Raw genomic sequence first — 15,255 nt, forward strand, 5'->3', positions numbered from 1 at the left:
AACAAACAAAAAAACAAAAACAAAAAAAAACTGGGCTGGGTGCGGTGGCTTACGTCTGTAATCCCAGCACTTTGGGAGGCTGAGGTGGGCAGATCACCTGAGGTCAGGAGTTCAAAACCAGACAGGGCAACATGTTGAAACTGCATCTCTACTAAAAATACAAAAATTAGCTGGGCATGGTGGCCTGTCCTGTAATCCCAGCTGCTTGAGAGGCTGAGGCAGGAGAAACACTTGAACCCAGGAGGTGGAGGTTCAATGAGCCGAGATCACTCCACTGCACTCTAGCCTGGGTGACAACAGCAAGACTCCATCTCAACAACAAAAAAAAAGAGAGAGAAAAAAATAACTGCAATCAAACAGTTCTGTGTTCAAGTTCTTACGGATCCCTACTGTTACCCAGTTATGACACCTTGGGAAAGTCCCTGAACCTCCCTGAACCTCTATTTCCTTATCTGTTTCCTTCCCAGTCTGAGACTGAAATCTGTCCTTTACAAAATTGGGATGAATGGTTTAATAATGCTTAGCCCACGATAAGGCTTATTTTGTAAATGGTCACTGAATGCATAGAGGTAGTGGCATTTTTAAAACTTCACAATAGTCTCCTCTTTGATTATGCCACACTTTCCTGAGCCGTTATTATCTCTTTGACCTGTTTGAGCACTTCCGGTTTTTCGGCATTATAAATAGTGTTGCAATTACCCCCCTACACCCAACTTTTATTTTTGAGATAAGGTCTCACTCTGTTGCCCAGGCTAACGTGTAGTGGCGTAAGCATGGCCCACTGCAGCCTCAAACTCCTGGGCTCAAATGACTCTCCTGTTTAATAGCTGGGACGACAGGCATACCCCACTATGCCCAGCTAATTTTTAAAAATCTTTTGTAGGCCAGGTACGGTGGCTTACGCTTGTAATCCCAGCACGTTGGTAGGCCGAGGCAGACAGATTCCTTGAGCCCAGGAGTTCAAGAGTAGCCTGAGTGACATAGAGAGACTCCATCTCTACTAAAAACACAAAAATTAGCCGGACATGATGGCACATCCCTGTAGTCCCAGCTACTTGGAAGGCTGAGGCAGGAGGACTGCTTGAGCCTGGGAGTCAGAGGTTGTAGTGAGCCGAGATCGCACCACTGCACTCTAGCTTGGGCAACAGAGTAAGATCCTATATTTAAAAAAAAAAAAAATTATTTTGTAGAGATGGAGTCTCACTGTTGCTCAGGTTGATCTCGAACTCCTCAAGTAAACCTCCCACCTCAGCCTCCCAAAGTGCTGGGATTTCAAGTGTGAGCTACCTTACCTGGCCTTGCAGTGACAATTTTGTACTAAGCCTCTGTCTGCAGCCCTGATTCTGTTTGATTTCCCTCTGAGAAGGTGCCATGACAGGGACAGAGCCCCTGGGGGACGTAGGCCAGAAGGGCTGGTGGCCTCTGGGGGAACCTTGGCCTTGCTCATTAACAAACCTGTTCCCTCCTTTCACTCCCAGCCCCATAGCCAGATGCCTATGAGCTGTGAGGAGCTTCCTGAAGAGTCCAAGCTTTTGTCCAGGGCGTTATCTTGTAACGTGAGCTCTCCCATCTTCAAGGCAGGCCACTCGGTGAGTGTTTCAAGTCTCCAGGGACCAAGCAGCCTAGGGACCCTGAGCTGGCAGAGGGCAGGGAGCTCTTGGCTCAGGAGGAGGGAGCAGGTGATTGTCAGGAAGGGTATACCTTGCCCCTACCCAAGAGAAATATATATGAATCTGTTTTGTGTCGTGTTTGAGAGCCTGGACTTTGGAATCAGGCAAAGCTGGGATTGGGTTATTCATTTTGTGACCTTATAGACATGACTTAACCGTTTGGAGCCTTGGTTGCCTCATCTTCACATTGGGTAGAATCCTAGCTCAGTGCTTGGGGTACAGTGAGTACTTGATAAGGGGTCCCTGAGATGATGGTGATTGGATGTGGGGGCTGTGGGGCTGCTCCTCACCCCCCTTCCATTTCCATTCCCCTCTCCTTCCCCGCCAGGTTGCTCTGCAGATGATGTTTAATACGCTGGTAAACAGCTCCTGGGGGGACTTGGTCGAGTTGCGCACCAATGTGACCTGGTGAGCAGGCCCTGCCCACATCCCTGCCCTGGTCTCAGACTTGGCCAAGCCCTTCTCCTAACATTGGCCTCTTCTTTGCCTCAATGCAGTAACAATGAGGACTCAGGCCTCCTGAAGGACAACTCGGCCGCTACCAGCATCCCCATCCTGTACCCCATCAACGTCCTCATCCAGGAGTAAGTCCTTCCCAGCAGACAGCCAACCCTCTCCTCCCACCACAGCCTCCCAACCCAGGGCCTCGACTTTGCCCCCTGGGGCTCCCCTTCTGAACCTCCTTCCTTTCCTAGAGCCCCCTGGGGTAATTAGAACTGATTCCAGCCACAACCCCAACAGTTTTCCACGTTCCAAAATGTGAGGGCCCTGGAAGAGTTCGGGGAAGGATCAGCATTTACTGATGGAAGAAAAGGCTCATTGAACACTGATCTTATATCAGACTGAGGGCCGGCTGCACTGCGCGGTTGCTGACATTGCCTGGAGCCCTCAGCACCTCTGTGAGGCAGCTGTGCCTCTCTCCGTTTTACCACTGACCAAGCTGAGGCACAGAGAAGGCCAGCACTTACCCGAGGTCCAATAGCTGGAAGTACTAAAGCCAGGGTCTGAGCTTCAGCCTGTCTGACTCCAAACACCCAGACAAACTCCTGACTGTTTCAGTCACCCTAGATTCCCTCCCCTCCTGGGGGCCGATAATGTCAGGAGAGACAGGAGAAAAGTTATCACAGTACCTCTTGCCCTCAGGGAGCTTACAGTTAAGTTGGAGAGACCAAACTCATGCACACACATAGTCAGTGACTCTCAGAACGCAGTAGCAGGAAGGAACCATGGGGATCACTAGTTGGGTTTGTAAGTGAACCGTGGTCTGGCTGCTTGTTACTTGAAAGCCAGACTTAAGAGGCAAGAGTTGGTGGGAGGAAAGGCAGGTTTATCTGGAAAGCCAGGCAATTGAGAAGATAGTGAACTAGTGTTCTAAAGGACCATCTTTAATGTTAAGGGTAGGGGGAAGAGAAAGGGGTTGAGATCAAGAGGTAACTTAGCAGCACAGACATCCGGGCACCAGAGATGATATAAGGAGGCTGGGAACTTCTTGGTCCTTGGTCAGGTCACAGTGCTTCTATAAATCTTTTTTTTTTTTTGAGATGGAGTCTCACTCTGTTGCCCAGGCTGGAGTGCAGTGGCACGATCTTGGCTCACTGCAAGCTCCGCTTCCCGGGTTCATGCCATTCTCCCGCTTTAGCCTCTGGAGTAGCTGGGACTACAGGCGCCCGCCACCACGCCCGGCTAATTTCTTTTTGTGTGTGTGTGTGTGTGTTTTTAGTAGAGACGGGATTTCACCGTGTTAGCCAGGATGGTCTTGATCTCCTGACTTCGTGATCTGCCCGCCTCGGCCTCCCAAAGTGCTGGGATTACAAGCTTGAGCCACTGCGCCCAGCTGTGCTTCTATAAATCTTTAACAAAACATAGTTAGTTGTTTACATACGTCCCCTTTAATGCCAGACTTAGTTTTAAAAACTACATGATTGCTGTTTTTGCATGTTATCTCAGTGCTCTAAAATGATCCTAACCTATGGGCAGGAATGGGTAAGGGCCTCTTCAACAAAAATAGAGGGAGTTATGTCAGTTTTTTGCTATTTCAAAAAAACCTGTTACAGGTCTTCTTGCTTATAGAAAAGGAAACTTGGCCAGTTGCGGTGGCTCACACCTGTAATCCCAGCACTTTGGTAGGCCAAGGTGGGTGGATCACTTGAGGTCAGGAGTTCAAGACCAGCCTGGCCAACATGGGGAAACCCTGTCTCTATTAAAAGTACAAACATTAGCTGGGTGTTATGACAGGCACCTATAATCCCAGCTACTTGGGAGGCTGAGGCAGGAGAATCACTTGAACTCGGGTGGAGGAGGTTGCAGTGAGCTGAGATCGTACCACTGCACTCCAGCCTGGGTGACAGAGTGAGACTCTGAAAAAAAAAGGAAACTCACAAAGTCGAGTGGCTTTTTCCAGTTGGCTCAGTTACAGAAGGAAAAAGAAGGATGAGGACAGTGTCTGAGCCCAGGTCTCCAGTGCTTTTTAAATTTTTCTTATTTTTTTATTTTTATTTACTTATTTATTTATTTAATTTTATTTATTTATTTTTTTTGAGACAGAGTCTCACTCTGTCGCCCAAGCGGGAGTGCAGTGGTGCGATCTCGGCTCACTGCAAGCTCCACCTCCTGGGTTCACGCCATTCTCCTGCCTCAGCCTCCCAAGTAGCTGGGACTACAGGTGCCTGCCACCATGCCCGCCTAATTTTTTGTATTTTTAGTAGAGACGGGGTTTCACCGAGTTAGTCAGGATGGTCTTGATCTCCTGACCTCATGATCCGCCTGCCTCAGCCTCTCAAAGTGCTGGGATTACAGGCATGAGCCACCGCGCCTGGCCAAATTTTTTCATTTTTTAAGAGATAGAGTCTCGCTCTGTTGCCCAGGATGGAGTGCAATCGCACAATCTCGGCTCACTGCAACCTCCACCTCCCGGGTTCAAGCAATTCTCCTGCCTCAGCCTCCCGAGTAGCTGGGACTATAGGTGCCCACCACCACGCCCTGCTAATTTTTGTATTTTTAGTAGAGATGGGGTTTCACCATGTTGGCCAGGCTGGTCTTGAACTCCTGATCTCAGGTGATCCATCTGCCTCAGCCTCCCAAAGTGCTGGGATTACAGGTGTGAGCCACCGCACCTGGCCTGCAGTACTTTTGAACATCAATGCCACACAGTATGATACTGACATGAAATTAGAACCAGGAAAGATGAGTGTGGGTTGGGGGACAAATGGAAGGGTTTGTGGAGAAAGTGCAGCTTGGATTGGGGTCTGGAGGATGAGGCCATTAGGGGAAGAGCTAAAAAGGAACCTAGGTGTCCTCATCAGAAACCATGGCCCAGACAAAGGCAAGGAGGGAGGAAGCAGTGGGGCAGACATGGGGGACGGGGAGTGGGCAGGATTACCCAAGGGCAGGTATGTGCAGGGGAGCGGTGGGGAGACAGCCTGGACATGGGAGGCTTTGGACCTGACTCTCCCTCGCAGTAGGAGGCGATTGGCAGATGCTGAGCAGGTGAGTTGCAGGACTAGAGAGTGATGTTGGGAAGGTCACCCAGCAGTGTGTGTTGGAAGGATGGGTGTGAGGGGCATCAGCAGTGGATATGATTATTCCGGAGATGAGCAGGGCCCAGAGGACAGTGGGGACACCAATGAGGTGGCGCGCAGTGGGAAGGACATAGCCTCCACTGGACACACCTCCCTGGGCTCCAGTCCTGTCTCTCTACTGTGGGGCTTTGGACAAGAGGCTGGCCCTGTCCAGGAGCCTTAGTTTCTGGGAAAGAACAGGTTGTGGTAGGGGTTGAATGAGATGGTATCTGTGCAGTTCCTAGCGCAGTGGCTGAGTGCTCAGAAGCTTCCTGGAGCCCAGGTTGCTGTCACTTCGTTCTTGCATCACTGTCCTTCTCTCTCCACAGCCAGGAAAACTCCACACTCTATGTCAGTTTCACCCCCAAAGGCCCCAAGATCCACCAAGTCAAGCACATCTACCAGGTATGAACCCCAATGTGGAAGGTCCTTAGAGGTCACACATTCATTCCTTATCCTGGGGACTGAGGATGCAGGCACCAAGTAGACACAGTCCTCATCCTAGCCGTCCACCTGTTCAATGATCCTTTCTCTAGAGCGTCACAGCCTCCACTTATAGGCTTCCAGCAGCAGCATATGCTAACTCCTTTCTGCCACTGGATACATTATTTCAAGAATCACAGGGCTTGAGAGCAAGGAGGATGCTGAGAGAGAGCGTACTTTTTCATACTCACATTGAATGAGCTGCTACTCTTTGCTCTGTTACCCAGGCTTGAGTGCAGTGGTGGGATCTCGGCTCACTGCAAACTCTGCCTCCCAAGTTCAAGCAATTCTGCTGTCTCAGCCTCCCAAGTAGTTGAGGTTACAGGCATCCACCACCATGCCCAGCTAATTTTTGCATTTTCTATAAAGACAGAGTTTCGCCATGTTGGCCAGGCTGGTCTGGAACTCCTAACTTCAAGTGATCCACCCACCTCGGCCTCCCAAAGTACTGGGACTACAGGCATGAGCCACGGCGCCCAGCCTATTCTAAGTTAGGTATTTAGCTAGGTGCTGGCACCCTGCCAAGTCTCTAAACCCAGGTTCTGTGCCTGTGCTTTATTTTTATTTTTACCTTTTTACCTTTTTTTTTTTTTCAGACAGAGTCTTGCTCTGTCACCCAGGCTGGAGTGCAGTGGCATAATCTCAGCTCACTGCAACCTCTGCCTCCTGGATTCAAGCGATTCTCCTGCCTCAGTGTCCTGAGTAGCTGGGATTACAGGTGCACAACACCACACCCGGCTAACGTTTGTATTTTTGGTAGAGACAGGGTTTCACCGTGTTGGCCAGGCTGGTCTCAAACTCCTGACCTCAAGTAATCCACCCACCTCAGCCTCCCAAAGTGCTGGGATTACAGGCATGAGCCACTGTGCCTGGCCTGGTCTCAACATATTCTAAACCAAATTTGCTGTCTTCCCCTAAACCAGCATCTCCTCTGGCTTGCGTGGAATCTTTTGAAAGCACCCTCTCTTCCTCAAGGAAACCTACGTGTCTGGGTGAATTTCTCCTCCCTTCTGCCTTGTCCCACTGCTTCCCAGAGTCTGGTTGTCTGTGTCCTTTTTCTGCTACTGCCCAGACCCAGTTCCTCACCTTCTTGCAACTGGACTATTGAGAGAGGCTCCCAATGTGGGCCATGACCCGCCTCTCCCAGCCTCTTTCCAGCTCATGCCTGCAAGGGATGGACCTCCCTGGAGCCACTCTCTTCCTCTGCCATCTTCTGTGAGTTCCCACTGCCTCCTTGATGCTGCTCCAACTCCTCACTCTCAAGCCTTCCAGGCCCCCATAGTCTGATCTTGGGCTTCCTTTCCAGCCTCAGCTCCTGTTCTCCTTCCCAGGCACCCTCCTTCCAGCCACATCACTCTCATCTGGAGTCATCCTGGCTCCCTGCATGTCTCTTCCTGGATGCCCTCTCCCACCTTCATCTGTTAAAATCCTGTCCATCTGGTCGGGTGTGGTGGTTCACACCTGTAACTCCAGCACTTTGGGAGGCCCAGGTGGGCAGATCACCTGAGGTCAGGAGTTCAAGACCAGCCTGGCCAACATGGTGAAACCCTGTCTCTACTAAAAATACAAAAATTAGCTAGGTGTGGTGTTGTGTGCCTGTAGTCCCAGCTACTGGGGAGGCTGAGGCAGGAGAATTGCTTGAAACTGGGAGGTGGATGTTGCAGTGAGCTGTGATCGCGTCACCGCACTCCAACCTGGGTGACAGAGTGAGACTCTGTCAAAAAAAAAATAAAAATAAAAATCCTGTCCATCTTTCACAGTCAAATTCAAATCCTGCCCCTGACATTTGGCCTTTTTAATTTAACTGGTATTTCAAGTGTCCACAAATGTTTGTTGAATGAATAAATGATAGAATCCTTCTAATTTGACACACATTTTCCTGCTTCCTGAGACATTGTTAGTGCCACTTCTGTGTCACTTTCTTATACATATCTGGGTCTCCCAGCCTTAACACAGGTAGCTCTTTTTTTAACAAAAGGTGCTCAGAATTTTTTTTTTTTTTTTTTTTGTCACCCAGGTTGGAGTGCAGTAGCGTGATTTCGGCTCACTGCAACCTCTGCCTCCTAGGTTTAAGCAATTCTCCTGCCTCAGCCTCTGAAGTACCCAGCACTATATGATTGTGCCACCATGTCTGGCTAATTTTTATATTTTTAGTAGAGACAGGGTTTTTCACCATCTTGGTCAGGCTGGTCTCAAACTCCTGACCTCAAGTGATCCGCCCACCTTGGCCTCTCAAAGTGCTGAGATTACAGGTGTGAGTCACCACACTAGGCACTGGGTCAAGCAGTAGGGGATTGGAAGTGGAGTAAGAATGGCTCCTGTCCTCAGGGAGCTCATGGTCTAGTGGAGATGCAGACATCCAAGCAGATCCTTCGCTGTCCTGCTGGGGACGCAGAGCACTCTGTGGGAGCCCAGTAAGGGGAGCTGCCCTGTCCTTGGGGAGTCAGTGAATCCTTCAGAGATAATATTACAGCAGAATGTTGCCGGGTGTGTGAAAGTGTACTGGGTGGAGAAAGCTGGAAGAGCATGGAAGCCATACTGCAAGGCCCTGAGGATGGAAGCTGGCCACGCCCAGTCACTGGACACTGCCTAACCAACAAGGGCCCTGGGGACTCAGCTGATGAGGACTGGAAGAGGTGTGCAAGGGCACACAGGGTCTGGGTAGCAGCTGGGGTGGCTGGCATTTAGGGCTTTGCATCCCTTGTCCTCTGTGCCAGGTGAGGATCCAGCCTTCCATCCATGACCACAACATCCCCACCCTGGAGGCCGTGGTTGGGGTGCCACAGCCTCCCAGCAAGGGGCCCATCACACAACAGTGGAGCGTGCAGATGGTGAGTGCTGCCTGGAGAGGGAGGGGCTGCCCTCCCCAGGTCTTGGGGGTGAGTGCATTTGAGGGTACAGAGGGCAGGGCTTGGCCAGGTGCGGTGGCTCTGCCTCCCAAATCCCAGCACTTTGGGAGGCCGAAGTGGGAGAATCAATTGAGGCCAGGATTTTGAGACCAGCCTGGGCAACACAGCAAGACCCCAGTCTCTACGAACAAATTTTAAAATTAGCCAGGCATGCATGGTGGCCCGTGCCTGTGGTCCCAGCTACTCGGGAGGCAGAGGCCAGAGGATCACTTGAGCCCAGGAGTTTGAGGTTGCAGTGAACTATGATCATACCACTGCACTCCAGCCTCGGCGACAGAACAAGACCCTGTCTCTAACAAAGAAAGAGAGAAATTCAAGGGGGCAAGGCTGGGTGTGTGGGGAGTGAGGATGTATTCATTCAGATCCTGCTGGACTCAGAGATGTCTGAACTCACCCAGGACTAGGGCCAGTGTAGGGGAAAGCTGGGATGCCAGGGTCTTACCTGGGTTGTGGAGGCTCTAACTGAAGACCTGCCGCTCATTCCTAGGAACCTCCTGTGCCGTGCCGCTATGAGGCTCTGGAGAGGCTGCTGGATACGGCTGAGGTATGGGCGTGTGAGCTGAGAGACGGTGGGGCTGGGCAGGACACAGTTCGGAACGAGGCTGCCCTGACCCCTCTTTCCTCATCCTCATCAGCCTTGTCTCCCCGGAGCCCTGTTCCGCTGCCCTGTTGTCTTCAGGCAGGAGATCCTCGTCCAAGTGATCGGGACCCTGGAGCTGGTGGGAGAGATTGAGGTAGTCCCCGCTCCTAACAGATGTGGAACCACCGTGGGGGCCCCAATGCCTGGGGCCGTTGTGGGTGGGCTCCCACCAGACAGTCTGCCTCCATTTTTCTTTTCCATCTTGATGAAATATCCCCTGTTTACACAGGTGCAGGTGAAAGAGAACCATGATTTCTGTAAAATATGCAATGCTGTTTCCATGGGCCTATGGATAGTTCCTATGTGTTCTTTATAGAAAAGCTTTCCTTACAACAATGGGGAGTGACATATTAGGGTGCCACAGTAGAGGCTGAGGCAGGGCTCATGCCTGTAATCCTAGCACTTCGGGAGGCTAAGGTGGGTGGATCACTTGAGGTCAGGAGTTCAAGACCAGCCTGGCCAACATGGTGAAACCCGGTCTGTACTAAAAATACAAAACTTTAGCCGGGCGTGGTGGCATATGCCTGTAATCCCAGCTACTCAAGAGGCTGAGGCATGAGAAACCCTTAAACCCAGGAGGCAGAGGTTGCAGTGAGCCAAGATCGCATCACTGCACTCCAGCCTGGGTGACAGAGCAAGATTCCATCTCAAAAATAAAATTGAAAGGAAAGAATGCCACACTAGAGAGTTGAGTAGAGATGGGTGCACCCCACTGGAACCCCTTCTCTGCCCTTCCCCACTGTGTTGTGATGGGGGCAGAACCCAGTGGGTTCTGTCCTCCTTCTCCCGGGTTCTGACGCCTTTCCCCACTCCCGCAGGCCTCCTCCATGTTCAGCCTCTGCAGCTCCCTCTCCATCTCCTTCAACAGCAGCAGGCATTTTCACCTCTATGGCAGCAACGCCTCCCTGGCCCAGGTATCTCTACCTCCTTGGAAGCCCCAGGAACAGGCAACAGAGGGAGTCCAGGAGCCCCAGGGTAGACCGAGATGTAGGAGAGCTCCTGGGCTCTGTGCCAGTCAGAACTTCCCCACTGCCAGAGCCATCAGCCTGGGATAAGCTTCCTCTTCCCTGGTGGGCTCACAACCCCAAAGTCACCTGAGATGTAGTAGACTTATGTGCCAAGTAAAGATCAATCGAGGCCGGGTGTGGTAGCTCACACCTGTTATCCTAGCACTTTGGTAGGTCAGGTAGGCAGATCATGTGAAGTCAGGAGTTCAAGACCAGCTTGGCCAACATGGTGAAACCCCTTCTCTACAAAAATACAAAAATTAGCCGGGCATGATGGTGGCTGCCTGTAACCCCAGCTGTTTGGGAGGCTGAGGTGAGAGAATCACTTGAACCTGGGAGGCAGAGGCTGCAGTGAGCTGAGATCCTGCCATTGCACTCCAGCCTGGGTGACAGAGTGAGACGTCATCTCAAAATGATCTGTCAGAGGCAGGCATGGTGGTTCATGCCTGTACTCAGCGCTCTGGGAGGCTGAAATGGGAGGATCATTTGAGCACAGGAGTTCAAGGCTGCAGTGAGCTATGATTATGCCACTGCACTCCAGCCTGGGCAACACAGTGAGACCTACCTTAAAAAAAAAAAAATCTGATGGCAACTTAGCAAAGGAGCTACCAAGCCAAGAGTCAGACAGTGAAGAAAGGGTGCTCTAAGCAGCGGCAGCGGCAAGTTCAGGGGCCTCTGTGGTGAGGGGGGGCAGGGCAGGTTTGAAGAGCAGAAAGTTCAGTGTGGCTGGCAGGCAGAGGGGAGGAGGGAAGATGCATCTAACAGGTAAGCAGAAGCCGGATTCTGGACAGCTTTGAATGCTGAGCTGCATGTGATTCCAGGGAAGCCATTGAAGGCCTAGGGCTGCCTAAGGTGTGTATTGGCCAAGTCACGGCAGCGACTGCAATAGGTGACGCGTTGAAGGGAGAGGGTCTGCAGCAGGAGACTCCAGGCGGGTGATGCAGTCCGGATAGGAGGAGATGGAGAATGCCACCAGGTTCACAGGGACTTTCAGGGCTGGAAAAGGCATTTTCCGACACTCTCCTCCCCCTGCCCCCAGGTTGTCATGAAGGTTGACATTGTGTATGAGAAGCAGATGCTCTACCTCTATGTGCTGAGCGGCATCGGGGGGCTTCTGCTGCTGCTGCTAATTTTCATAGCGCTGTACAAGGTGGGTGCCTCCGGGGGCCACGGGGATTGCTGAGACAGCCAGGCTGGGGAAGGGTATCTGGTGGGAGCCAGGGAGGAGAATACCAAGCCAGAGGGCATTAGAGCCAAGGAGCCTCAGCCTACTCTCTCCTTCGACAGAGAAGTCTACTGAGGTCCAAAGAACAGGTGGAGTGGCTCATACCTGTAATCCCAGCACTCTGGAGGCCGAGGCAGGTGGATCACGTGAGCCCAGGAGTTCAAGACCAGCCTGGGCAACATGGCAAGCATCAGCCTCTACAAAAAAATTTTAAAATTAGGGGGACGTGATGCCACCCACCTATAGTCCCAGCTACTCGGGAGGTTGAGGTGGGAGGATCCCTTGAGCTCAGGAGGTCAAGGCTGCAGTGAGCCATGATGATGCCACTGCGCTCCAGCCTGGGTGACAGAGCGAGACCTTGTCTCACACACACACAAAGAGCAAGAGAGACTTTTCCACTGTCATTCAGCCCATCCCTGGCAGAGCCAAGACAAGGCACCCTGGGAGAGGAAAAGGAAGTACCCCAAATATGGAGGTCCTTCTGGCTGCTGGGCACTGTCCCAGGAGGCACATGCCACAAACATGCTCCCTGCCATTGTGGCGCTCACAGTCTAAGAGGGGACACAGGCAGGAGCAAGCAGAATGAGGGTTGCAAAGGGTCTGTGTGGCCTGGGGCCTAGAACCCAGGAGAACTTAGGCTGTGAAGGCCTGGCAGGCCTCCCAGGAAAGGTGGCATTTGAGGTGGGATTTGAAGGCTAAGTAGAAGTTACAGATGAAGGCCAGGTACGGTGACTCACACCTGTAATCCCAGCACTTTGGGAGGCAGAGGCAGGTGGATCACCTGAGGTCACAAGTTCGAGACCAGCCTGACCAACATGGAGAAACCCTGTCTCTACCAAAAATAGAAAATTAGCCGGGCATGGTGGCTCATGCCTGTAATCCCAGCAGCTTAGAAGGCTGAGGCAGGAGAATTGCTTGAACCTAGGAGGCGGAGCTTGCAGTGAGCCAAGATGGTGCCATTGTACTCCAGCTTGAGCAACAAGAACAAAACTTCCTCTCAAAAATAAAATAAAGTGTTCTCGTTCAGCTCGGGGACTCATGCCTGTAATCCCAGAACTTCAGGAGGTCAAAGAGGGCAGATCACTTGAGGTCAGGAGTTCGAGACCAGCCTTGCCAACAGGGTGAAACCCTGTCTCTACTAAAAATACAAAAATTAGCCAGGCATGGTGGCTGATGCCTGTAATCCCAGCTACTCAGGAGGCTGAGGCAGGAGAATTGCTTAAGTCTGGGAGGCAGAGGTTGCAGTGAGCCGAGATCACACCACTGCACTCCAGCCTAAGCAACAGAGTGTGACTCCATCTCAAAAAAAAAAAAAAAAAAGAGAGAGAGAGAGAAAGAAAAAAGTGTTCTCACATTTTCTTGGGGCCAGTGCTCAGTGAATTTTTTGCTCATTCAAATTTTGTCTTTGTACAGGTTGGTTTCTTCAAACGGAACCTGAAGGAGAAGATGGAGGCTGGCGGAGGTGTCCCAAATGGAATCCCTGCAGAAGACCCTGGGCAGCCAGCGTCTGGGGAAGAGGCTGGGGATCCGGGCTGCCTGAAACCCCTCCACGAGGAGGACTCTGAGAGTGGCGGTGGTAAGGACTGAGTGCAGGCCTGTGATGTGCAGAGGGTCCAGAACTGAACTCAGGACGCCCAGGGCCACTCTGCCTCTGCCCGCATTCCGCTGTGTGCCCTCGGGCGAGTCACTGCCCCTCCCTGGCCCTCAGTTTCCCTATCTTGAACATGGAGCTCATGCCTGCCTGTCTCCTTTGCAGGCTCATAGGGAGGACCTGCTGAGGGACCAGCCAGGAGGGCTGCAAAAGTGAGGGTTTGTCATTACCAGATGGTCCACCAGCCTTTCTTGGTTTCCTTCCTTGGAAGAGAATGTCTGATCTAAATGTGGAGAAACTGTAGTCTCAGGACCTAGGGATGTTCTGGCCCTCACACCTTCCCTGGGATGTCCACAGATGCCTCCCCCCGCAGAACCTGTCCCTGCCCACTCCCCTGCACTGGAGTCCAGTCTCTTCTGCTGGCAGAGAGCAAATGTGACCTGTGTCACTACATGACTGCGGCACATGCCTTGCTCTTGGCCAAAGACCAAATTCCTTGGCATGCCTTTCAGCACCCTGCAAAATGAGACCTTTGTGGCCTTCCCCAACCTATTCTAGAGCCATGCTGCCTCCCTGTCGAAGCTCCAGTGACACCAGCCTTTCTCCCAGGCCAGGCTCCTTCCTGTCTTCCTGCATGCACCCAGACGGCTCCCTCTGTCTGAACCTTCCACCTGGCCACCCCTCCTTCCTTGGCTGGCAGATCCTAGCTCACATGTCAGACTCGGCTGGGTCCCCACGTCTTTCACACTTCCTCCAGCCTGCACTACTCCTTCAAAGCATACGTCATGTTTCTTCATCCAGCAGCCTGGATGTTTTTTCTCTGTTTAATGATTGACATACTTAGCAGCTATCTTTCAGTGAACTCTGAGGGTAAAGGTCATACTTGTCTTGTTCACCTTGGGATGCCTCGTGCTATGTCAGGGCGTGGGACATCTAGTAGGTGCTTGACACAATTTCATTGAATTAATGACAAAGCCCGTGGGAAGATACAGAAAAAGAGGGGATGGACTGGGCGCGGTGGTTCATGCCTCTAATCCCAGCACTTTGGGAGGCCAAGGAGGGTGGATCACCTGAGGTCAGGTAAAGACCAGCCTGGCAAACTCCCGTTTCTACTAAAAATACAAAAGCCAGGGATGGTGGCACACGCCTGTCGTTCCACCTACTCGAGGCTGAGGTAGGAGAATCGCTTGAACCTGGGAGGTGAAGGTTGTGGTGAGCCAAGATTGCGCCATTATATTCCAGCCTGGGCAGCCACAGAGCGAGACTCCGTCTGGAGGAAAAAATAAAAATAAAAAGCGGGCATGGGCCTGCGACATCCCCGTCCTTGGGGGCCGTCTTCCCAGGCTCTGCCCCTGCCCTGGCTCCACACCCTCTCCCAGGACCCATCGCGCCTGTGCAATGGCCCCCACAGAAAGACTGAGCTCAAAGTGGCAACCACGTCTGCTTACTTGGAGCCCCAGTGCCAAGCACAGTACCTGCGTGTATTTATCCAATAAATGTGAAATTCTGTCCAGTTTTGCGGTGTTTTTGTGCTGGTGCAATATTGCAGCCCTACTCAATGAAGTGAACATTTCTGGCTGTGTTCTGTGGCTCACAACTGTATTCCCAGCACTTTGGGAACCCAAGGCGGGAGGATCCTTTAGGCCAGGCGTTTGAGACCAACCTGGGCAACATAGCAAAACCTTGTCTCTATAAAAAATTAAAATATAAAAACTTATTTGAGCCCGGTTGCACATACCTGTAGTCCCAGCTACTCAGGAGGCTGAGACAGAAGGATCACGTGAGCACAGGAGGTCAAGGCTGCAGTGAGCAATGGTCGCATCACTGCAATCCAGCCTGGGCCACAGAGCAAGATACTGCCTCCAAAAAAAAAAAAAAAGCCAGGCGCAGTGGCTCACATCTGTAATCCCAGCACTCTGGGAGGCTGAGGTGAGCAGATCACATGAGGTCAGGAGTTCAAGACCAGCCTGGCCAACATGGTGAAAACCCCATCTCTACTAAAAATACAAAAAAATTTAGCCAGGCGTGGTGGCGGGCACCTGTAATCCCAGCTACTCGGGAGGCTGAGGCAGGAGAATCACTTGAACCCAGGAGGTGGAGATTGCGGTGAGTTGAGACCACACCATTGCACTCCAGCCTGGGTGACAGAGTAAGACGCTATCTCAAAAAAAAA

General features: G+C 51.8%; 1 protein-coding gene across 6 annotated transcripts in view; it reads left to right on the top strand.

Moving 5' to 3' along the window:
* ITGAL (integrin subunit alpha L) overlaps positions 1–14,595 on the top strand; it is a 52,540-nt gene extending 37,945 nt beyond the window's left edge. For 4 of the 6 annotated variants that reach the window (XM_033218123.1, XM_033218122.1, XM_033218125.1 and 1 more), the window contains 10 exons: positions 1,479–1,589; positions 1,999–2,078; positions 2,168–2,254; positions 5,557–5,632; positions 8,428–8,541; positions 9,107–9,163; positions 9,255–9,353; positions 10,078–10,173; positions 11,306–11,416; positions 12,905–14,595. In XM_033218123.1, the coding sequence (XP_033074014.1) occupies positions 1,479–1,589; positions 1,999–2,078; positions 2,168–2,254; positions 5,557–5,632; positions 8,428–8,541; positions 9,107–9,163; positions 9,255–9,353; positions 10,078–10,173; positions 11,306–11,416; positions 12,905–13,078 (1,005 nt within the window). In that variant the 3' untranslated portion in view covers positions 13,079–14,595. The remainder of the gene's footprint in view (positions 1–1,478; positions 1,590–1,998; positions 2,079–2,167; positions 2,255–5,556; positions 5,633–8,427; positions 8,542–9,106; positions 9,164–9,254; positions 9,354–10,077; positions 10,174–11,305; positions 11,417–12,904) is intronic. The other 2 variants (XM_033218124.1, XM_033218126.1) reach the window with 2 other exon arrangements.
* Positions 14,596–15,255: the final 660 nt, after the last annotated feature.

The sequence above is a fragment of the Trachypithecus francoisi genome, unplaced genomic scaffold (genome assembly GCF_009764315.1).
Source record: "Trachypithecus francoisi isolate TF-2019V2 unplaced genomic scaffold, Tfra_2.0 Lachesis_group10, whole genome shotgun sequence".
Classification (NCBI taxonomy): domain Eukaryota; kingdom Metazoa; phylum Chordata; class Mammalia; order Primates; family Cercopithecidae; genus Trachypithecus; species Trachypithecus francoisi.